The sequence below is a fragment of the Protobothrops mucrosquamatus genome, unplaced genomic scaffold (genome assembly GCF_001527695.2).
Source record: "Protobothrops mucrosquamatus isolate PMUCROS unplaced genomic scaffold, P.Mucros_1.0 scaffold363, whole genome shotgun sequence".
NCBI classification, from domain to species: Eukaryota; Metazoa; Chordata; class Lepidosauria; order Squamata; family Viperidae; genus Protobothrops; species Protobothrops mucrosquamatus.
Genome location: NW_015386697.1, coordinates 317,842 through 342,793, shown reverse-complemented (window position 1 = coordinate 342,793; position 24,952 = coordinate 317,842). Strand labels below are relative to the sequence as shown.

At 39.5% G+C, this 24,952-nt stretch overlaps 2 protein-coding genes across 3 annotated transcripts; one reads left to right on the top strand and one right to left on the bottom strand.

Annotated features, from left to right (window-relative positions):
* Window positions 1-2,797: 2,797 nt before the first annotated feature.
* On the top strand, window positions 2,798-18,103 carry AMN1 (antagonist of mitotic exit network 1 homolog). Of its 2 annotated transcripts, none has more exons than XM_015815666.1 (7): window positions 2,798-2,947; window positions 4,582-4,714; window positions 5,984-6,128; window positions 8,584-8,801; window positions 13,810-13,866; window positions 15,144-15,255; window positions 17,592-18,103. In XM_015815666.1, the coding sequence occupies exons 1-7, from the start codon at window positions 2,898-2,900 to the stop codon at window positions 17,663-17,665; spliced, it is 789 nt and encodes a 262-aa protein (XP_015671152.1). In that variant the 5' UTR covers window positions 2,798-2,897; the 3' UTR covers window positions 17,666-18,103. The 2 variants fall into 2 exon arrangements, with proteins under 2 accessions (XP_015671152.1, XP_015671153.1); XM_015815667.1 differs by lacking the exon at window positions 2,798-2,947 and adding an exon at window positions 3,081-3,329.
* A 2,118-nt stretch (window positions 18,104-20,221) lies between these two features.
* ETFBKMT (electron transfer flavoprotein subunit beta lysine methyltransferase) lies at window positions 20,222-24,339 on the bottom strand. Its single transcript, XM_015815678.1, has 3 exons — window positions 24,013-24,339; window positions 22,071-22,201; window positions 20,222-20,759 (listed from the first exon to the last, which is right to left on the bottom strand). The coding sequence occupies exons 1-3, from the start codon at window positions 24,327-24,329 to the stop codon at window positions 20,416-20,418; spliced, it is 792 nt and encodes a 263-aa protein (XP_015671164.1). The 5' UTR covers window positions 24,330-24,339; the 3' UTR covers window positions 20,222-20,415.
* Between the last annotated feature and the right edge of the window lie 613 nt (window positions 24,340-24,952).

The following is a 24,952-nucleotide window of genomic DNA, read 5'->3' as shown; positions in this document are numbered from 1 at the left end:
CTGCAACAAAATGTAACCAATTATGTATTGACAGCTGTACTTCCTCATGTATGTACAAAATAAATAGGTGGCTCAGATCACATTCTGGGTCCACTCACCTCGAGGAGATTTCTGCGTGTCTCTTCCTTTTCTGGCTTGTCATCGCTTGCCAGAATTCATGAGTGACCCACCCTAATGTGGCAAGGCTGAAAATGCCACAGATTCACGTGGGCCGATTAGGCGCTTCAGATAGGCTGTAAACCTAGTGTTCCTCGGCAAATGGGAGGGAACTGCGCTTGGGGCTAAGAATAAAAAGTTGCTGAAGTCTATTGTTGGGTGTGCCTACTTACTAGTCACCCACTCTTGCAATAAACTGCTTGCTGCTTCACTCAATGACTTGTTAAATCTTTGGAAAATAAGTACTTTTCTCACACAAGATGATTAGAAAGGAAACATATTGTTCATGGAATAATAGAAAAACATAGAAATTACTAAAATATCCTTATCACTTTCTCTCTTTAGTGAATGTACACAATTTCAGCAAATTTTATTTAAAAAAACCATTGCGATTTCCAGAGAAACCAGAGCAATTTCCTTTTAAAGACCTGCTGTTATCTTAACAACCTCTATCAATGTCTCCACACACTCAGGGCATCTGTCTCCCAATTCACACAATTCAAGATCACGTATGTTAGGCTGATCAACACTAGGTCCCACCAACCAGTATTCCTAAACTGTTGGGACCTGAGGCATGCCCATCCTGCCTGACAAATTGGATGGCCAGAAACAACTGCCGAGAGACCATCCCTCAATTTACCCAGTCTCAAACCATGTAGGATTTTTAAAATGACGAATACCTTGAAATGCACCTAGAACAAGGGTGTCAAACTCACAACGTCACATCACGTGTCGTGGTGTATCGCAACTTTTTTTCCATTGCTTGCAATGGGGTGGGTATGGTTTTGCTATGATGCATCAGGCCCGCGGGCCAGCAGTTTGACACCCCTGATCTAGAAGCACAATGGAAACCAATGCAGCTCACGGAGTAGAGGTGTTACATGCGTCAAATAACCAGCCTCATTTACTACCCATGTTTCTGCATTCTGCATCAATTGAAGTTCCCAAATGCACTTCAAGGACAGCCACATATAAAGTACATTGCAGTGGTTCATATGGGAGGTCACAAGGGCATGAGTGACAGTGAGCAGTACCTCCCGATCCAGGAACAAGCACAATTGGTACAATACACAAGCTGTACAAAGCCCCTCCTAAGCCCTGGTTGCCATCTGCTGTTTGAGCAGGAGTCCTGCGTTCAGGAGGACCCTCAGATTGTACACTGGGTTTGTCTGAGGCAGTGCTGCCTCATCCAAGACCAATGATGGAAAGACCCTGGCACCAGAAGATCCAAACACCCAAAGTCATTCTTTAGTCTTCTCTGAATTGAGCTCAAGCCTGTTGTGTCCCATCGAGGCCACCAAATCTCAGACCCCGGGAGGGTCTGACCATCCAAGGAGCTTGGTACAAATATAAAGCTGAGTGGGCATTGTGGGAAGTCAGCCCCCCCAGAGAAGGAAATATTAAAAGGGCAGAAAAATATATTTCCTCGAAAGGATTTTAAAAGCAGAAAACAACCCTGCCCCCAAGTCTCTGTCCCAAGCAGAAGCCAGCTCTATACAAATGCAGATGTAAACCATCAGGAAAGTTGGAGCTAGAAGCTTAGGAAGACAAACACACCTAAAATCTGCATACCCCACCCAAACTCTAGGAGTCATTAGCCCCAACACCAGGGAAGCAGGATATATAATAGGATTAACCCACCACCACCAAGAATACCAGAAAGGCACACGCAGACTCAGGTCAGAATACATGACACAGGAAATACAAAGCCTGAAACAGGAACCTACTACAAACGAGGGTATAAAAACCTACTACCCACATGTGCTCAGCCCTTTTTTTCTCTCCTCTTTCCTGCCAGAACCATCTTGCTGTCTGGCTCTTCAATAAACTGCAACCCTCTTTGTAAAGCAATCGCCACGTTGTTTATTTATCCCCGGCTTGGATGAACTAGGATGAAGACTTTTCCTTCAACAGCATCATCAGACTGGTGACATCTCATCCCAAACTGTTGGATGACCTCACCCAGAGCCCCATTTATGTATGTTGAAGAGGAGAGGAGAAAGACACCTGATAAAGTAGGGATCTGAGGATTGGATCCCTCCCCTTATTAATACTGACTGGAACGGGACCGGAGGCAGGAGAAGCAACACAGCCCAACTCCAGGAGCCGGTCCAGAAGGATACCACGAATACACAAACACACGCACGAACTGCAATTCTTACTCATTTAATATATGCATAATACATAAACACACACGATTTGCAACTTACTAATCAACGCATAACATATAACTAAACACACGTATGATCTGTAACTCTTAACTCATTTAATCAACCGCATAATACATAAACGCGCGCGCGAGCTGCAACGCACACTCATTTTATAAACGCATCATACTTATACAACGAGTTGCGACTTAATCCGACGCACTTGGGCTGCCGGAGTGAACGGAAACCGAAAGCAGCAAGCGTCACCCGCGCGGGCTCTCCGAGACAGCGCCCTCCTTGTTCGATCGAGCCGAAACCCTAAGACTCCCTGAGAGAATCTCGCGGCACTACATTTCCCAAAGTGCTCTCGCGGCACTACATTTCCCGAAGTGCTCTGCTCTCGCCCAGGGACGCTCTGAGAATACCGGCGCTCCTTCGCGCAGCCCGGCGGGCGAGCTCCGCAGCCATGGAAGGGCTGGGGGGGGAGGGGGGTGGGCTGAGCGCGCTCACGCTGAGGAAATGAGCGACGGTTTGTGACCCGGCGGCGCCAGCCCGGCCTGTGAGGAAAAGGAGGCGAGCGACCCAGGCTCGGCGATGAGTTGTCGCTACGGAGGCGGAGGGACGGTTCAGTCGCTCCTGGAGCTGTAAGTGGCCGATCCTCCCAGGGTCTTCCCTCACCGAGGAGCTGTCTCTCTCGAGGCCCGAACTACCCTTCTTTCATCCAGCCTCCCTCCGTCTCTCCCCTGGTGGTTCTGTATTTTATTTCTTCGTTGCTCGGCTAAAAAAAAAAAGCTAATACTTTAGAGGGGAGCTGGCAGTTTCTCCCCGATGTGCCTTTTCTGTGAGGGAAAGTGAAGGAGGTGGGAAGGAAGTCGGGTCACCAAGGAAGCCGAGAAAGCTGAACCCGAGACTGACCTGAGGTGAAACAATAATACGAACGACCAAAAAGAGAGCATTCGCCTTCAGAATAAGGCATCAGGATCCCAGCTCTTAATAAAAGTGGCAAAATCTGATGCCAAAGCAAAGGTAGAAACATTCAATTCCTCTTTTGGCTGTGGCGCTAGCAAACGTTTGTATTCCAACAGGTATTTCTGAGAAGCAGGATGAAAGGTGGTGGATGAATTTAAATCTCCAGGATTAGATTAACTGCATCCTAGGATTTGGGGGCGGGGTGTGTGTGTCAAAATCTGCAAGATATGGCCAGGTAGTATCACATTGATACATGGTTGTGAATTACATCTGTGCCCTCTATCTCACAGATTTTTTTTCCTTTTCCCTCCAGGAAAACTGAGATACTGAAAGGGTTTTGCCAAACTTTTTAAATTATCTTTGCAAAATCCTAAAAAGAATGATCGGAGGAGGATGGCAAGGGTTTTTCATTTTTAAAATGGGTAAGGAAGATCTGGGAAACCACAGATTAGCTGGACCAACGTGAAAACCTGAAAAAGTCTTGCAACGTCACATGGCGTATTGTGACGTATCGTGACTTTTTTGCCATTGCCGGCATTGCCATGACGCATCCGGCCTATGGGCCGGCAGCTTGACACCCCTGGTCTAGAGTAATCATTAAGAATTTGATACATAAGAGTCTCGAGAATAATCTGAAAATCAAGTTAGCATAGGCTTATCTTGCACAAGTAACTAATCTCATATTTCAGTGGTTACTTATTTCACAAATAACCACTAGTCTGGTTCATGGAGAGTTATCACTAAACCAATGAGAAATAAATATACTCCAGTATGGTTACCTACAAGAGGATGAAACTGATAGCTTTGATTTAGGTCACACTTCATAAGCCATACTTGGCCTAACCAAGGATTTTGACTAAATTGCTGTTGATTTGGTTCACACGTGTTACTTTATGGTTTATTGCAAAAATAAAACCAAACTCACCAGTCACTGAGAAATCTCTAGCAGATTTGTGAGTATCTTCAAAATTCTTTGGAGCAGAGTTTGAAATTTAGTAATTATATAATTTATCTCACTATAATCCTATCAGTAGCCAGGAGAAGCATGTTTGTGACTAGAAGTTTAAAATTATTTTGTTTCATTTGTTCCTGTTTATGACTACTATACATTGTGCATGTCTATAGTGAAATACTATAATACTTATTTTTTTTAAAAAATGCTTGTTTTTTTACTTGGCTTTATATTTATAAAAAGAAGCCAAGTGTATTGCTGAGTAAGTATTGCTGAAGACAATATGATTTTATACCTGATATTGCAGCCACTACAAAATATTGTCAACATATAGTTGTTTTTCTTTTTCCTCTTCAGATGCCTTCATTGTTTAACAAGAAACATATCCAAATATACTGCAGATATTAAGTCTTTGCCTCCCAACATAAAAGATAAGCTGATTAAATCATTGAGTATCCAAGGATGGATAACAGATACAAATATTAGCATGGTAAATTCCCATTTAGATCACGGTCTTTGCTACTTTTTCAGTATTAGCTGATATGCAATAGATGCTAAACATGAGAGAGATAAATTGTGGCATTCTTGAAGGGTTTGAATTGCTATTTATCTCACCCTTGGGCATACTTCCAGGTGAATAAGTAGATGTTATTGTTTGATATAAATGGAGTTCTTATAGAGCAGTGTTTCTCAACCTTGACAATTTTAAGGCATGTGGACTTCAACTCCCAGAACTCCACAGCCAGCAATGCTGGCTGTGGAATTCTGGGAGTTGAAGTCCACATGCCTTAAAATTGTCAAGGTTGAGAAACACTGTTATAGAGCATGATCCTTGCTGGGTGATGAACATATTAGAAAAGGCATATTAAAGAACAATAAAATGTAGTCTGGATGATGAGAAAAAGCTCAAAAGAAATATTTAGGTGGCTCATAGGATGTTACATAATCCAGAATGTTTAAACTGTAAGCAATGCACTATGTCTCTTTACCAGAAGAATCTTCTTTTATGCCAAAATAGGTTGACATCTAATTGTTCAACAATAGTATTCTGAACTATATGCAATTATGTGTGTAGCCAATGACAAATGAAGTTTAGAAACTATATATATGCTGAGTTTTGTTGTCTCAGCATGAAGACCCTTTCAGACTCTTCTTTGAAGATTGTGTCTTCCACTGCAATACTTGAGGAAAAAACTTTTTTTGTTCTGCCAATGAAACAAGTATGAAGACTAATACTTCTTCTATCCTGGGGATGATGAGGGTTGCAGTTCGGAAGGCTTTGAAATATGTGTTTGTATGTTTTTAGTTTAACATGCTATGTGAATCTAGCTACCATACATGTTTTGTAAATAATTTATAATTTAGCATATTATATGAATCTAGTAAATTAGGTATTATCTCTTGTTAAAACATAGCTTAGAACAGTATATAAAGATAGTTACATTTTTGAAAAAGTAAGCCGAATGACTAGCTAGTATTTATTAAATGCAAGTAATGACATGGCATTTCTGCAAACAAATGCATAGAGCAATGAAGTCCTAATTCCTAGAGAGCTTGCCTGCAATGAGTTCCAAAAGCCAGAGCGGGAGGCTGAAATATAGTTAAGTCATGTTCCAAAAGTCCAAATACAGCTCATCAGCCAGTCTAGGTTTTAAGGAATAGAATATCCATAGATAACAGGCTTTGAGAGGCATGTTTTGTTTTGCTTTATTTACATTTTTAAAAAGTAAAATCTGATTGAATTACTTGCCATTTTTAGGTTCTTCACCCTGCAGTAGAGGCACTGGATCTTCGAGACTGTGAAATTTCAGACCATGCCTTGCAACAGCTTTGTAACTGCAGGCATCTTAAAAAGATAAATGTAAATGTTTGGAAAAACAACAGGCTGACCATAACTTCTGAAGGTATACTTTCTGCACAATGGTTATTTAGAAGAGCCCTGGGAGATACAAGTGATAGCTGTTTGGGTTGTTTGTTATGTTCTGTTTTAATTTATATACTTTAGCAAAGATAGGAACAGAAACTTTTTAGTGGAAGTTAGGAGATCCCATTTATGAGTGCTAGGTCATGTTCTTGCAGGTATAGTGTATTCATACTGACCTACATTTAATTGTATTTAATATATTTAATTTTATTTTACTTTGAATGTAAACACAATGAAATTTAAATTTTGGCATATCCCCATCTAGTTCTCTGTCCATTGGCCACGTTGACTGATTCTGATGGTAATACTGGTCCAGATCATCTGGCCAGATCTCATTTGGGGAATACCAGTGCACTTCAAAGTTGAAATAACTGAATAATCTTTTTCAATGTAAAAAGTCATTGTGGAACCCATTAAGTATGTTACACGTAATTCATTTTATTACTGTGTGAGCTGCCTAGAGACTTTGTATGAAAGGCAGCCATGTAAGTCCTGTAAATAAATAAATTGAAAAACATGTTACAATTAATGTTGCAATAATATATTTTATACAATGTAAATAGAAACTGACCTTGAACCCCTGGATGATATGGTTGGAACTCTGGAGTTCCAGGGAGCATGGTTTGAATAACAATAGGCTGGGAATACTCTAGGATCTCTTTCAAAGTCTTTTCCAGTTATTTGATTTTCAGTTCAGATGTAGCACTTGAGAAATGAATGAGAAATTTGAAAAACAAATAAAGAAAATATATATACCACGGGTAGGCAACCCGCGGCTCCGGAGCCGCATGTGGCTCTTTGAGACTTCTCCTGCAGCTCCCAGCCTCCTCTGCCATTTGCAGAGAGAGAGAGAGAGAGAGAGAGAGAGAAACAGAGAGAGGCACTTGCGCTTCCCTTCTCTCTGTCTCTGTGTGTGTGTGTGTGTAAGTGTGTAAAAGAGTGGCCTCACGCTGTTCTCGGACAAGCTTATTGGGCGGGGCTCCTGCCTTTGCTGCATCTCAGCAGGAAGCAGCAGGAAGCAGCATCTCTCTCTCTCTCTCTCTCTCTCTCATACACACACACACACACACACAGAGTGGGGGAAGAGGACTAGCAGACCAAGGGCAGGAGAGAGCCAGCCCAATAAGAATGTGTGTCAGTTTGTTGGAGAACAGCGTGAAGCCAGCTTGCCAGGTGAGCAGAAGATCAGAGAGAGGGGGGAGAGAGAGAGGGAGAGGGAGGAAGACAAAGAAAGGGGGGGGAGAGAGAACTCATGCACAGCAGCCTCTATTTCTTTTTAATTAAACTCTTCAATCAAACTCCCCCCCTTGTGTGTGTGCGCGTGTGCGCGCACGCGCAACTTTTGCAGCTCCCAATGTTTTCTCTGGGAAACGGGTCCAAGTGGCTCTTTGAGTGTTTAAGGTTGCCGACCCCTAGTATGTACATATGAATCATTGTGGAACTATTAACCTATGATGACAGAATTTTTTAAAAGTATTGGAAAGTGGTATGCTGATAATGAACAGATGGTCCAATCTTGGTTGAGAAAATTACTCTCCTAAGACTTCTCAATTATTGGGTTATCATAAAGTTCAGAAAAGGAGATAATTGATTTTCTTTAAAAATCAACAAAACAAAATCTTTTATGTATCGTATTTCCATGAAAATAAGATCCAGTCTTATATTTTTTTTGCCTGCAAAAGAGGCAACAGGTCTTATTTTGGGGAGATGTCTTACACGCTTACCTTAGGACCACCGCAGCCAGGCCTCCCACGCCCCAACACTTGTTGCGCCACCGCCCGAGTTTTTTTGTGGCCACTTGCAGCCGCACACCATGTGGCACATTGTGCCACTGCCGGCACTTGCAGCAGGAGGCCACGTGGCTCATGCTAATCGCACTGCTCCTGCCGCTTACGGCAGGAGGCTGCAAGACTTATCGCGCTGCTCACAACAGGAGGCTGCAAGGCTCATCGTGCCGATTGCATCATTGCTACAAGCAGCACCAGCATAAACAGTGCAATGCGCCATTCACCCTGCCACAAGCAGCGGCGCAAGTGGTGTGATGAGCCTCATGGCTTCTTGCTGCGAGCGGCAGCAGCAACGCAGCGGGCTACATGGCATATGGCCGCAAGCAGCTGCAGAAGAACTCGAGCAGTGGTGCGACAGGTGTTAGGGTGTGGGAGAACTGACTGCAGCGGTCCTAAGGTAAATGGGTACAGGGCCCATGGGGCAGCTCTTACACCCCTGCCCTAGCTTGATTTTTATTTTTGGGGTAGGGCTTATATTGAGCACACGTGTAAAAATCAAGCTAGGCTTATCTTCGGGATAGGTCTTATTTTGGAGAAAACAAGGTACATTATGCAAACTAAAACTCAATGAAATCAAACTCTTATATTTAAATATATGGTAATAGAATTTTATCTACAGGAGAAAAACCTGCCTTCCATCTCCAACAGGAGTTGCAGCATTGGCCTTATCGTGCCCCTATCTGCAGGAAGCCTCCTTTAAGAGATGCAGCAACCTAACAGACAGTGGAATCCGTGCTCTTGCCCTCAACTGCCCCCTTTTACAAATAGTCAACATAGGTGGATGCTTCAACATCACAGACACATCTTTACAAGCCCTTGGGCAGAACTGTAGATCCCTGCACAGCGTTGATTTTTCATCAACCCAAGTAAGATTGAAAAGCATTATCACATCATCATCTTGAAAAACATCGGAAACAAAGAAGATAATTCATAAATAATTTCATAAGATTCTTTGGTATCAGAAATGGGATTCTGAAATTAAGAGGGATCAAATGGCTGTCTTAATAATTGGAGATACTAGAGTCTAGACTGTTCTTTGTTTGGCTTTAGTAGGCATTAGATTCTGGGTTCTCAGTATGATGCCCAAGAAAAAAAGGGGTGCTCCATTGACATTTCAGTTTATTTATATAGAAGTTTAATGAAAGGCATGATGCTGAGTGTAGTTTAAACATGAGTAAAATAATTAAAGTAAAAAGGCAGCTAGTAATGTGACCCTGGAAAAGAGACAGATAATAAAAACTAGATAGTTGTCTTTGTGTGGTGTGAAAGGAGGCAGTATATAGGCACAATAAATTTCACTGTTTATGGTAGACAGTGCTAGTGTCTAAGGCAGGAAGAGATCTCCATTTGTTTAGAAGAATGCATGTCATAGTATGGTTTGTTTTTATTTTTATTATTTCTATGTAACAAAAATATACAATGTGTAATGTTGCTTTGTTCAATGCTCTGCATTGTTCCTTAGTTATCATTATTGTTTTTCATGCCAGTAAAATATACCCTGTTTCAATTGTTTCCAGACACTTTGGTTTCTTATTAAAGTGGGCAGTTTTTCATACAATAATCTATGAGGCTCCCTGTCTAATATGACTGCTGTTTAAAGTGTCACATTAAAAAAAATCTCTGGGTGTTCAAAGCAGATTGTCCTTTTGAAGTTACAGCAGATCTGCTCATTGGACCTGCAAGCCTTTGTAGTTAGATTGGTCTAGGCATGACTTTTGTGTTGCATGTAAGTATTCACACTCAAGACAGTAAACAGGATGCAGAACAAAACTCAAATTTGATTTCTGAATTCATATCTTAAGCTAATTAAAATTAATTATTCAATTACATGCAGCTAATATGATTGTTCCCATGTATTTAATGTGCCCTTTTTTCAACCAGAGTAAAATTTATGTTAACTGTTTGGGATGAAATCTGGCTCTCTTCTAATGAGCCACTGAATGCTTTAATTGAGTCCTTCCGTTACAAGATCAACGTGAGATGTTAAAATATTGAATGAAAGGCTGAAAATAAAACATTTAAGCCATCAAATTCCCCTTTCCCTGTCCTGCTCAGTGTGGTAATCCAAATTAAATGGTAGTAAACCCAGAAAAATGTTGTCTAACTTGTTTAAACAGATCCAGTGAAGAGGAACCTAGTACTTTTCTAGATAATTGGTTCTACTGTTGAATTTCTTTTACTAGTAGGTTTTTTATGTTCAGTCAAAACATACTTTGTTATAACTTCATTATTTTATGCACTGCACTCTGGAATGAGAGAGAACAGGGCTTGACCTGCTTCTATGTGACATCCTTTCAGGTATTTAGGAGAGCTGTCATTACCACTCCTCCTCCTATCATCTTTTCTCAAATTTAAGTTATTCACCTGCTGTCCCAGCTCAGTACTTGGTCTATTGCCAGTCTTCCCTTCATCCGAATTGAACACTATTGGCTTGGAGTTAGCCATTGGCTTCCTTTGTTCTCTAGAATGGCCCCAAATTTTGTATCACAACACCAATAGCCACTTCACTTTGCTCATGCATGTAGAACTGAAATGGTTTGGATAAATCTGGTAAGCCTAGGGCAGTGGTTTTTGTTTAATTTGTTGAGATGTTGCTGTACACTCAGATGTACTTTCAAATGGGTCTAGATCTTTTCCTTGGGTTGCCTCATACTAAAAGTTTTGTAACAACTCCAAAACTAGCAATCCAGATCTTATAAAAATCAGCCATTCCTCAAGAATCCCCGTAATTATTTCCAGTTCTTAGGTTCAGTTAGTCTGTAGATGGTTTCTTTCCTTTCTGCAACAATTGTTGTTGATCCTTCAAAATGGCAAATCCCAAGTAAGAGTCTTTTTAGCCACTTGGGCCTTTCCCTTAGATACATGATATTTCACTTGGCCCCAAAAGTTTAGTAGTTCCCATTGCACACTGCATACGGCTGAGCTGGCAAGCGGCAGAGACGGAGCAGGCCGACCACCAGCTGGCCCAGCCCAAGGGAGGTAAGGCACCCGCCGGAAAAGGGGAAAAAAATGGCGGACAAAAATAATGGCGGACAGCCTTGCTTGGCGACCCCCATGAAATGGTCGATCAACCCCAAATGGGGTCCCGACCCACAGGTTGAGAACCACTGGGTTAGGCCCTGTCGAATGCATTGTCATCGTAACTTGATTTACTGCCCTCAGTTCCTGAACAAATCTATATTAATTGGACCTTGGTTTCTTTATTGGCAAAATTGGGGTATTAAAATCAGATCAGTTCATAAGTAAGATTTCTTCATCAAAGGCTTAAGTCCATTTTAACAGGTATTAATTCACCCTGGGTGGGATGACTCCTTCCAATAATTCCACCCAGACTGGTGTCACATGATTTGCTTGTCCATGTCCCTCAGACTCATGACATTACCACATCTTCAACTTCTAAGGGTATCTCGCTATTCAGAGTGGTTAAATGTAACATACACCCTTGCATTCGCCATCCCTCTTCTTTTGGTACCATCAAGTGACTTTGTCCTCACAAAACATCAGTTCTGCTTTCAATGTCTCTTCCCAACAAAAGTAACAATCAGGCATGTATAAGAACTGGTGATCCAATTTTCTCCCCTCCATTATACAGTCCATTGGTTGTAAAAGTGACCTATTACGTGTGACTCCTACGGTGAATACCTTCTTGTTAACATATTTTTCCTTGTAAAATAGCCATAACTGAATAAGTGGCTACAGTATCAATTAAAAAAGAAAACAATTCTTCTCATACTTCTAGTTTAACCAGGTACTCATTGGAGGAGGAGACTATAAACTCTTTTCTGGATCCCAGTTCTCCTCAGTCTGAATCTTCCAGTTGGGCTATCACCATCCTATCTCGTGATCTCTTCTCTTGTTTTCCCTCTCTTCTCTTTCAGTGACACTCCTGTGACCATTGACGTTTTTGTCTACAGAGGGCACATTGGTCTCTTTGCAAACCTCTTTTCTTCACAGCTGATTGCAGTTTCTCCTATTTGTATTTCCTTAGGATCTCTTCTCATTATTTCTTAAGGTAGCCACCAATAGAGACCCTTGAATTTTCATGTTCCTACCTTTGTTCTTGTCTTTCACCTGGTCCCAATTAGTATATATCCTTAATCTATTTCTACTAATTGGGAAATTTTCATCTCTACACTATCTTCAACTTTCTACAGGTTTTTTCTTATATCTGGAACACTCTGACCCATAAAAATCAAATTAACCATTCTCATATTTTCAGCAGATTCAAGGTCTAAGTCAATATATTGTCTAAAAGCTTTATACAACTGCTCAAGAAATGGCCCTGATTTTTATTTGCATTTGACGTAATTCATAAATCTTCGACAGGTTTTTTTGCTTTAGAACCCCATTTCTAAGATTTTCCAATAAACAGCCTTTATAGGGTCTTCAATCTATGAAGGTCAGTATCTTTGTTATGATTCCAGGAAGGCTCTTGATATGGCATCATTTCATATGGAACTTGGCTCACTTTTGGCCAGTTGCCATCTTGTTGCCTCGTCTCTTGCCTTCTTTAAAACTTCTCCTCTAGCGTTAACAAAATGTTCATTGAAGTTTGACATTCTATCCAGGTAAGGTTATGGGTGTCAATACTTGAATAAAAGGGAACATAACATCCAACATGACTCCGTTGCATATATCAGTGAATGCTGATCTCTTAAATCACATAGCTGCAAAGTAGCCAGTCTGGCAGAACTGGGTGGAGGCCTCCTGGCCAGTCCCATCTGGGTTGCCAAAATTGTTAGGTCTATTGAATGTACTGAGATGGGATTTGTAAAATAAGCTTTATTCTGCAGAAGAAAGGACACAAGAAAATCTCTCTCAAAGCCTATGTAATCCACCCCAATATCCACTGGTAGGGGGGGGTTGCAGTATTTTTCACAAGCTACAGCATACTTAATACTACAAGGTCACAAATTGTTCTATCCTTTTACAGTAAGTCTTTACCTAACTGTAATAAAGCAGTCACCTTTCAAGCTTGTAGAAAGGTTAACCACAAAATTATCGTAACTGTCATTTCAGCAGTACCATAGCATAGTTTCCACTGATGTACTTCCCATTTAACAATATACTTCTCTTTTCAGTAGTATATTTTTAGCTATAATATATGCAAAGGTTTCCTGTTTATCCCTTATGCCTTGTCCCCATAATACCCTGGGGATTACAGTTTAGCAAGCTGAAACACTTATGCCTTGTCCTAAAGCTGATACCCTAAGTAAATGTTTATTGATATTTGAGGCTTTTCTACCACATTTATACCTCTTTCAATCTCTTTTCATATGGCTTAGTTTCCAATCCTGTATTCATCTTTATTGTCTGTTGCTGAACTTTTGAATCCTATTTAAAGTGTGGTGCTCAAAACTGGACAAAGTACCTCATTTGTGATCTGACCAAAACAAAGTAATGTGCAATAATTATTTCACATGATTTGAAAAATACAATTCTGATTCAGCCTAAAATTGTACGCATCTGCTTTACAGTCACATTCACCCTGCTGTTCATTTTCTGTTTGCTATCAACCACAATTCCAAGATGTGCTTATACAAGTATTATTAGGTCAGGTATCCTCATCTCATACTTATGCATCTGATCTTTGTTCTCTAAGCTTCAGACTTATTTCTATTAAATTTCAGGGTTTTTTCCAGAGCTTTTACTTATTGGTCTTGATTATAAGAAATTTGACTTTCCTTGTTAATTAAGGAACCTTTTATCTGGCCTTGTTATTTATTGTACTTTTCTTCTGTTTTTAATACAAGTTATTTTGAAAACACATATAAATAAAAAAAAACCAATAGATTATATATGGATTTCCATTATTGGAAGAGAAGAAATAATATTTTGGCTTCCACTTGATAAAAGATCCTTTTTTCCATTTAGGTCACTGATGATGGGGTGATGGCACTTGTTCGTGGAATGTGTTCAAACAATTTAAAGGTAACATTTGGATATGTTTAATTAAAGTTGCTATTAGAAAGTTACATATGTGGGAGGGGAGAATTACTACATCAACGCTCAAAACTTTTATTAACACTCAAGGATACTTTTTTAATTGACAGCTGTTGGGTGAACTCCACAGAGCAGTGTGCCAAACGTAATGTAGATCATATGAGTTAAGTGCTATTGCTATTGCTATATAAACATAGTATGTTGTTTTTCACTAGTACTATTGGGCAGTAAATATATCTTAAAGTTGTTTTCTGGTTTTTGTCTGTTCTTGCATATTATTTCACACATGATTTCCTCTGTGCCAAGGTATACATAAACAAGAATAGATTTATAAATGCTGAACCAAAGGTTTTGGCTGAAATAAGCTTAAAACACATGAAGACTGTAATATATTCAGCCCCTTCAGTTTCTGTATCTTGTTCTTCATTCTATGTTAGCTCACTTTCTCCACCTTTCCTGAATTAAATATTGTGACTTGTAGGATAAAGTGTTCAAAAGAGAATAGTACTCAGCTGGGGCAGGGGGAGCCTAATAGGTTCATACAGTTGCATGAGCTACAGTATACCAGATCTCTTTTGAAATACAAATACACTACTGCAAGAGACTAAAACATAGATAAAAACAAATCTTTACTAAAGCAGTCAAAACTGTTTGTAAAATCAATTTCCCTATGCTTCCAAAATTCAGCCAGCTCAAAAATATATTTTATCACTACTTTCTGAACCTAAAATTAAGGCAGAGGTGAGATTTTTCTCTAACTCATATGATGCTTTCTTCATGTCACAGTATACTTACTATATTACTGAAATACAGAAGCAAATGAGAAAAAGTTGTCCTTTGTCACCTTTGTTTTTATTTTTGTTTTGGAAGTAACAGAGATATTATCAAGAAGAAACTCCTTGGTAAATTTCAATGTACTCTAGCATATGAGATTCAAATTACTTTAGAGCAGGGGTGTCAAACTGCCGGTCCGCGGGCCAGATGCATCATAGCAAAACTGCGCCCACCCCATTGCCGGCAATGCCAAAAAAAGTCGTGATACGGCACGACATGTCACATGACGTTGCGAGTTTGACACCCCTGCTTTCATCCTGTGAGAGATTAGGAACACCAATGACTTCATGCAATTATTTGAAATAGTCTCTTCCATAATCTCTCTTCTAATACCATTCTTATTGTTCCAATCATATTTCACAAAACAGAGATTTATTTTATTTATTTATTCAGTGATAGCTACTGATGGCATTATTCTTTGTCCTTAATAGGAGATCCATATGGAACGATGTGTTAATTTGACAGATACAGCTGTGGAAGCTGTCCTCACTTACTGTCCTATGATATATATTCTTCTGTTTCATGGATGCCCACTCGTAACAGGTGACTTGAAATCTTGACTAGAGTAGATTGTCATAGATGTTCACTGAAAACCACATCAAGTGGCGTCAAAATGACATTGCGTGTGTTATGATATCATTAGCTGCAGAACATCATCATGTGTGTGACATAACTTGGCTTTGAAAGAAAGCATTTCTAACTTATTTAATCAATAAGTTTACAAATGGAAGTCAGTAAAGCAGGGTGAAGAATTAAATGCCAACTATCCTTTGTATTTTAGAACTACTGCTATACTATCTAAAAGCCAGAGTGAGGTTAAAACAGGAGTCCTCCTATGATTGTAAAACTGCTTTCCAAGAATAGAAAAGCCCTAGTTCAGGGGTAGGCAACCTCGGCTCTTTTATGACTCATGGACTTCAACTCCCAGAATTCCTGAGCCAGCATGGCTCAGCTTGGAAACCTCTCCCTTTCCCCTTAGCATGGCTGGCTCAGGAATTCTGGGAGTTGAAGTCCACGAGTCATAAAAGAGCCAAGGTTGCCTATCCCTGCCCTAGTTAATCTCTTTAAATATTTAAAGATATTAACAGACTCATATTTAAAGATTTAACAAAGTCAGATTTTCTGAGCACTGAGAAATAGCTATCTACACTAAGAAGACTAAGGGAAAATGGAAGTCACACAAGCCAAGACTATGTCCTTTGCATATACTAGCTAATTATAATTTGGTCGTATGTTTAAATATCACCATGAAGGGGTTTTTCCAGAGATATTGGTGCAAATTCATTGGTAGGAGATATAGTTATTTATTAGATTTATTTATTTTACTTATTAGTTTTAGAACCCACATTTTATACAATGGCTCAAAGCAATGTAAGTATCATTCCTTCCTCCTAATTTTCCCCACAACAACCCTGTGAGTGTGAGAGAGAGAGCAACTGATCCAAATCCCACACAGAGCTGCCATGGTTAGCTGCCATAAGAATCTGAGACATTCCATTAAATACTATATCACACTGATTCTCTTATTATTTTATTATCTGATAATTATCTTTACTTATCTTACTACTGGCTGTTATTGCAGTTTTAACATTCAAATTCACATTTTCTCAGTAAGAAAAAAAGGTTGGTCTCCTTTTCCAATAGTTGCTTCTTCGACTTCCATGGATGAGGATGTAATATAATTATTAGCATTTATACAGTGAAAGGGCCTACTAGAAAAATTAAGAATTTAATACGAACATTCTTTCTTGAAAGAAAAATATGTCTTAAAAAACTGCTTTGTGAGATTCTCCATGTCAGGAATGATCTAGGTTAGTGATTTTCAACCTTGGCCACTTGAAAATGGATGGATTTCAACTCCCAGAATTCCCTATCCAGCACTCCTAGATTTCTGGGAGTTGAAGTCATCCATCTTCAATTGGCCAAAGTTGAAAAACATTGTTCTAAGTTGTAATTTCCAAAGGTTTGAACAACACAATTAGGAATTACGTCTTGACTTTAGTTCAGATATGAAAATTTTTGCCTCCAGAAGTTGTGAATGCTCCAACACTGGAAGTTTTTAAGAAGAGACTGGACAGCCATTTGTCTGAAACGGTATAGGGCAGGGGTGTCAAACTGCCAGCCCACGGGCTGGTTTCATCATACTGAAGCCGCGCCCACCCCATTGCCGGCAATGCAAAAAGAGTCACGATACATCGCGACAAGTCACGTGATGTGGTGAGTTTGACACCCGTGGTATAGGGTTTCCTGCCTAAGTATGGGGCTAGATGACCTCCAAGGTTCCTTCCAACATTATTATTATTATTATTATTATTATTATTATTATTATTATTATTATTATTATTATTATTATTATTATTATTATTATTATTACTATTACTATTACTATTACTATTACTACATCATCATTATTATTATTATTATTATTATTATTATTATTATTAACCATTTTAAAGAGTTGATGGCTCGAATCTAGGAAAAGATGGCAAAGAATTTATAGTCCACTCTTGTTTCAAAGTTTGTGCATTCTCTATTATGCTTTCCTGTTGAAGAACTTTGGCCTTTCTTTTCTCACACTTTCTGGAATTGTTTGTTGAAAGTTAAAGCATATTTTCATTCTCTGAATTCTTGCTCTGGGAAACTCCTGCCATTAAGAGAGCCATAACATGCTTATAAAATATTAGGAGGATGAACAGTCTTAAAAGCCAACAAAATATAATAGATTAACATATTGAAGTGGATTTTTGGTTATTTATACAATGGTCTTGTTGAAAAATAACAAGCCCATTCCTTCCCACTACTTGTTTAGTCTTGTTCCTGTCATAAATATTTCTCTAACCTTAAAAATAAAAACTAAACATAACATACTTTATTTGCAGATCGTTCCCGAGAAGCACTGGAGCAGCTGGTTGGGCCCAAAAAATTCAAGCAGGTTTCGTGGACTGTTTATTGATTTTTGTTTGAAATCACAAGGCACTACTTCTTTTATTTTTTCCCCCCCAAGGGATCATTTCTGAGAGTCTTCTCAGAAGTTCTGATTAGTAACAACATTTGCTGTTGATAACTGTAGTTTCAGTTGGAGAAGAGCAAACATGCTATTCATGTTTGTTTTTCTCCAAGCTAGGTCGTATCAGTATTCTGCATTTTTGTGAAGCTTTGGGGCACTACTTCTCAAAAAAAAAAACATTTTTACTAATAAAAGACCAATAGTAAATGTGGGAATGCAAAAAGCAGAAAGAACACCAGTAAGCTAATGAAGCAAATTTCATGGAAGCATCTTGTGCTGTCTGCTCTGCTGTCATTTAGGTGAGGACCAGTTCTATTTCTAGGCATCCATTGTAACAGGAGCCATAGTTTGTTTGTATCTGAATAAAACCTTCTTCAAGTTTGACAGTGCATGAATTTCATTTAATTCTATTAATAACCAGTCATAGAATAACCAGTCTATTAATAACCAGTCATAGAAGGCCAAAACTCAATATTTTAATTTTTAAGGGAAGAAGCGAATGTGGGGCTTTGCTGATACCTGCAGAATGGGATGGCATATTCCAGTGGTGGCGAGCCTATGGCACGAGTGCCAGAGGCGGCACTCAGAGCCCTCTCTGTGGGCACTCGTGCCGTTGCCCCAGTCCCACCTCCCCGTGGCCCCCTCACCAGCAACCTCCCCGGAGAGTCACCCCTGAGCACAGCCCGCGCGGAGCAGCGCAGCCAAGGACATGGCAGCTGGGCAGCGAGGACAAGACTCCGCCCTCGTGTCCCGTCGCGCGCAGATGCTGCTACGGGCGCAGGCAGAGGGCATGGCCACCATGGCGCTGTTGGGCTGCCTGGGCAATCTGTGGAGGCAGTGGCTGGCCCTGTGGGTGGGCGGGTCCGGGGTGAGGGCGGAGCAGGTGGGACTGGGCAGAGCGGGAGTGGAGCGGGGGCAGGCGGGGCTGTTTTTTGGGCACTCGGTCTCTAAAAGGTTCGCCGTCACTGCCATATTCCAATTAAGGTGTTTTTATTTATTTGATTTGTAACCCCTTTCTTCTTCTCAACCAACTATTAAAGACAACTTACAGTAACATTCATTGAAGTTTTATTTTTGAAAGCTTTTGCCAAAATAAACATGTTAGTCTGTAAACTGACACAAAGCTCTTGATTACTTTTGCTACAGAAAACTGACATGAATTCTTTTTGGAAATTATCCCACTAGGATATTATCATTGTTTTTAGTAATAAGAAAAATATTGACCATTATGGATTTTGACATTCTGTAAATTGATGTAGTAATCTTTTACTTTTTCCTTTTATCATTCATCCTAATCAATTAATTTAGCACAACTTAAAAGAATTCTCACCCAGCACTCTTCAGGACAGTACATGGAGTACAGTAAGTCAAAATATAGAAAATACAAAGCTTGATCAAACCTACGAGAATAGTTGTGTTGAAACAGAAAGCAGCCTTTGTGAACATATTCAGTAATTGATTCTGTACAATAATAATTAGCTTAATAAAGACATCAAGCCAGAATGATCCATTTGTTTGCAAACATGAGTAATAACAAAGCCATGCCAGAATGGATAGCATGATATTCCATTTTGGATCAGGATATTCCGCGCGGGCGGTGATGGGAGTGACTCGTCGCTCCCATGTAATGCCGCTGCTACGCGAGCTGCACTGGCTGCCTGTGGCCTTCCGGGTGCGCTTCAAGGTGTTGATTATCATCTTTAAAGCGCGCCATGGCATCGGACCTGGTTACCTCCGAGACCGCCTTCTGCCACAGATTACCTCTCACCGGCCGATACGCTCCCACAGAGAGGGTCTCCTCAGGGTGCCGTCAACNGACAGTGTCGGTTGGCGACCCCCAGGGGGAGAGCCTTCTCTGTTGGAGCCCCCACCCTCTGGAACGAACTACCCCCAGAGATCCGGGTGATTCCGGATCTCCCCTCCTTCCGCCGCGCCCTCAAGACATGGCTATTTCAGCTGGCAGGACTGGCCTAAGGGGTATTTTAAATTTGGTTTTTAAATAACTTTTTAAAAAAAGAAAAGGCCTATATTAATATTTCATTTTAACCACATTTTAAATTTTGTATATTGTATTAGCTATTCTGTTTTAAACTGGCTGTAAGCCGCCCTGAGTCCACTAGGAGAAGGGCGGGGTATAAATGTGATTAAAGTTAAAGTTAAAAGTTAAAGTTAAATGTGTGCTAGAGTGGCTGAGCAGACATGATAGATGAGAACCAACAATTAAAGATCAAAACATTTATTCTCATGGATGTGGATGTTATAGAACAGCATGAAAAGAAGACAATGTTCCAGAGATCAACATACAGCAAACTTTCCCAAGGATTCCCCCTTCCTAGATGGGTCATCCACTGACTACCCAGTACCAGCAACTAGCTGTCAGGTATAGTGCCTGAGTTTAGAAGTTCCATTAGATATAAAATTACTGTTGCTAGGCCACCCTCTACAAATAAAATGTATTTTTATTCTCGTAAACCGTATTGAGGATATTTTTAAATAATGCATTCTCGACCACAATCAGGCAAACGTTTTGATTGTATGTCATACTGTTGTCCCACTCTAATATGGCCGCAAATAAAGTGTTCAAACATACTGGAATGTACATAGTGATAGAGGCTAAAATATCAATGTATGGGAACTGGAGTTCAAGAGATTCAAAGTAACATCAACTGATTTCATATTTCCAAGACCCCTGAAATTTAAGGCTGATAATTCCAGATAAAAGTTTTGGTTGAACCGTTGTATTCTTCCGGTGATGATTTAGGAAGAGCATATTCACTAACTTTGTGCAACATTCTCTGAAATTGATTGGTCACAAAATAGGGTCTGCCAGGATCCCCGATCAGCAATTCAGTGTGACCATCCTGGATGCATTTCTTCAACCATTCGGAGAGGCTGTCCGCAAGTTCTTCACTATAAAACATGTCCCCTAAGACAATAAGGTCCCACTTGCCTACATCAGTACCAATCAGGTTCTCTGTTAAAACAGGGATGGGATCTATGTTGTTCAGTTCACAGTTAAGCACTATGGCAGCAGCTGCAACTGAGATACCAAGAAAATAAATAAATTAAAATTAATTAAAATGTTGGGTAATGTTTTCTTTTTCAATTGCTGTAGGAAGAATGCAAGAAAGAGCTGACAAATGTGATCTGAAATTTAGATATAACCTCTTTCCTAGAGAAAATCTAATGCAGGGTAATAATGTTCTTGCTTCCTAGCAAAAAATATGCTTGCTGCTTGCCTTCCCATTTCATTCACATTAAGTCAGATGTATTCTTCTACATACACTTTATTGTCTCTATTAGGTAAGTTTTTAAGTGTAAGATTTCAAAATAAGACCAACTGACAGGCTTCCCATGCAGGAACCTCTTTTGCCTCAAATACCTCCAGATGGGAGAATAAGGAATTTGAAAGCTGTTCTTTATATCAGTGTTTCTCAACCTTGGTAACTTTTAAGAGGTGTGGACTTCAACTCTCAGAATTCGCCAGCCAGCTGGGAGTTGAAGTCCACATCTCTCAAAGCTGCCAAGGTGAGCAACATTGCTTTATATAATAGAGAACATTTCCAGAACCTGCCAGGTATAGATACACCAGCATTTCTAGTATTCTTTCCATGTGAGAGTCAGTGCTTGTCATTCTCAAAAAATAGACATTTGCTGAAGGAGATGACCTGCTCTTTTATTTTAAAAGCATTTATGACATGAAATTAAACCAACATATGGTCTGGTTTGAGATATGAAAACAATCATTGTAGGGGTAGCATATGCGTGTGCAGCACATTGCCGTGCTTTGCACCCCCACAAATCTCATTATTCTATACCCTTTGCTCCTATACCCTTTGCCCCAGCGAAGCAGCCAAAAGGTCATGGAACACCCCCTTGACTTAATGCCTCCCGTACTGAAATAGATAACAGGCTTAGTTCCTTCTTCTATCTTCCTGTCTTTGTTCCTTGACCATATAATATGTAACTAGGAAATAGTTTGTTAGATGAAAGAATTATCCAATGAATAAACGATTGTCAAGCATCGAATGATTAAGAAAGCTTGTGTATGTAACAAGGGATATAAAAGCAATAAACATGACAAGACGTCGTCAGCTTCTGCTCAAGACATGCTTGTGACTGGTTCTTAGCGCCAACAAATCATAACTCAGCATTGTCTTTTTTTCTTTTTACCCACTTCCCATTGTGGTTATATTATGTGTGAGCTTGTTAAACAAACCATAGTTTAAAACTCCAGAGTTATCACCATGTGTAAATCTAATACAGATCTTTAGATTTCAAAACATGCTTGACATTGTAGGTTTATCCTAATGAACTTAGCTTGTCCTACATTTGGTAGAAAATAGCTTACCGGGATCAATATCATTTGCAACAACTTGTGATGCTCCACTTAGTGTAGCTGCAATAGCTGTTGCTCCACAACCACTTCCTAGATCCAGAACTTTCTTCTTTTGGACCACTTTTGGATTATCAAGAAGATATCTGAGTATATTTTGAAAATAAAGAATAGTAAAAAAAATCAATCTTGCAAAGTCTGTTAATCAGCTCTTCAAAATGCCTTAACTCAATTTGATCTGAAGATGAAGCTTACATCTCTAAGCAAAATGCTAACAACTTTGTCTTTTAATATGAAAGTGCTTCATCATCAACTAAGTTAAAATTGTATGAGAATGACTAAAAGAAATTATGGTTGTTACAAATTTTTATTTTTACAAACCACACTTCAAGCTGAACTTCAAGAGAGACAGAGCTTCTCATCCTGTGACAAAAATATCCATTGGATATGATTGAAAATTCAGGAGCTTGATTAACCCTAACTAAATGACCATGAAGGCCACCTCTGGAATTCATACATGGAAGGGTGTCTTAATATATTATATTAAGTATATTAAGCCATATTTATTTCAATTATTACTTAATATAATAATAGGTTTGCTTTCATGAATTGTGCTACACCACAAAGAGGGACACAAAAGCTAGGCTTACGTGCTGTAGATGCTAAATCAGCCAATGAAATCTTGGGCTGTATCAACACAACAACTCATTAAAATAACAGGAAATACTACAGTGGTCATCCCAGAATGCCCAGAATACTGGGTGTAGTTCCGGTCATTATAATACAAGAAGGACACTGAGGAATTGGAAAGAGTGAAGACTAACAAAGATGATGAGCTTGAAAATGGAATCATGTAAAGAAAGGTTAAATCTAAAAAATAGGAAAAATAATAGTCAACTTTCATTGTTTAAATGTCACAGGGTATGGATTTATTTTGTATAATGCCTGAGAATGGAGTGGATTTCATGGCTGAAATCCAAACTGAAAAACAACAATTTCCTGACGATGTGAGCTATTAAGCGTGCCTCCTGGAGTGATGGATGCTTCGGTGGTGGTGGTGGTGGTTTTCAAGCTAAGATTGGATAGCAATTTCACTGAAATGGTCTCAATACCCTTATCCTGGGCAGAGGGTTGGACTAGAAAACCTCCAACCTCTCCCCCAAACTCATGAGCCTCTGAGATACTCAACCAAAACTATTATGGTGCTTTGTCTATAATGGTCACCGGGGCAATATTAACTGGGTTCAGCTGATAAATCCTAAATAGGACAAAACAGGTCATATACTGTCGCCTGGTGGTCAATATAAGTAAAAGCACAACCCAAGGTATACAATACATAGGTGTGTAAAAATAGAGACATTGTAAAAATAAACCCTTTTAAAAGGAGTTGTGGTAGAACTCATATAAAAGCTTGTATGTGATGCATGACATTTGTAACATCCACATCTCTCTGGTATGAGAGCTTAAGAAAAGGGAAGTAGGTCATATATACCACTCTAAAGACTCAAAAAATAAATCACATTATGGCTCAGTGAAATATATGAACTCAGTAAGCGTGGCTGAGTCTGCATTTTAATGTTTGCTTTAATGTGTTCTTATGAACTTTTTACTGAGCCATGGTTTCCTAACAGTAAGCAAATTTTCAGTGGTCAAGAGGCACCCCTGACATTTTGGAAGTTGAATGCTAAAAACTGGGTAGGACACATCTTGTGTGTGGCTCAGATTGAAATTTTGGGAATATTTTGCATTATGGCTCTGTTTCTCACCTCTCAAATTTGGGTCAGTTTTCATCATCATCTGGGATGAATATGCCTCAGGCTTTATAATATACTGTTAGGGGAAATCAGGTGAATTCTATTTTTACTATCCTTTATTATACTATTATAGCACCATTTAGTCAGCTTCCTATTAAACTGATTGCACAGCAGGTAAATCTCAGCCTTCTGGTGTTCTATACCTGGATAATCCTTGGCCACCTGGCCAGTACATTGCCCAGTAGGGCTCCCCATAAGGCCACAAAGCAGCTTTGTCATGCCAAAACCTGCAATTAGGAGTCAGAAGATGTAATCTTATTTCTGGGGTCAGGTTCCCGCTATCAATGATTTCCGTATTCTGCTTTAGAAACATTCTCATTTCAGGATCCACATGTCTTCCTGATGTTCTTTTATGGTAGCACCTCCAAACCAAACAGCCTCTGTGCTTCTGCTGCACGTCTTTTCCAAAGCTGGTCCTACCGCAAAAGTGCAGCAATCTTCTCCAACTGAGGAAAACCATGTGTCCTTTTCCTGCTAGGCCAATGTCTTCCCAACTTCAATATAGATCGTTAAAAATATTTGCCCGGAGCATGTCAAGATTCTCTAATGTCAGACTGGGATTGAGGAGATCTCACAGTTCTGGCTTTCAGAAGGAATGGGCAACGCTCCTAAAAACAAAAGAAAAGATTTTTGGTTCCTGAAAAGAATATAACAGATTTTTACTACACAGATTGTCATAGGTTAATTATTTAAATGAGAATTAAGGCAGGCTGTGCTTTTGTATTTAAATTGTATTATTCTTGTTTCTGATTGATATTGTTATTCTTTTACTTAACTACCCCTCTCTGAATTGTTTTATGAACATGGATGGAAGCTTTTGTTAAGGCCACTAGTCTACCCTGTGTAGCCTCCTCTGAGTGGCGGAATATTTCTGAACTTTGAATTTCTTGTAAAACCCATGTTTTATTACTGACCTTGTTATGAATAGCATAAATTAAATGTTGCTCTCACTTCTTCCTGATTATTACAGCTACAAATGTTTGTCCAGTTTCCACCGACAGATCCTTTTTTCATTATAAATTTATTATTTATTTATTTATTTATTATTTTAATTTGTATACCGCCCTTCTCCCATAGGACTCA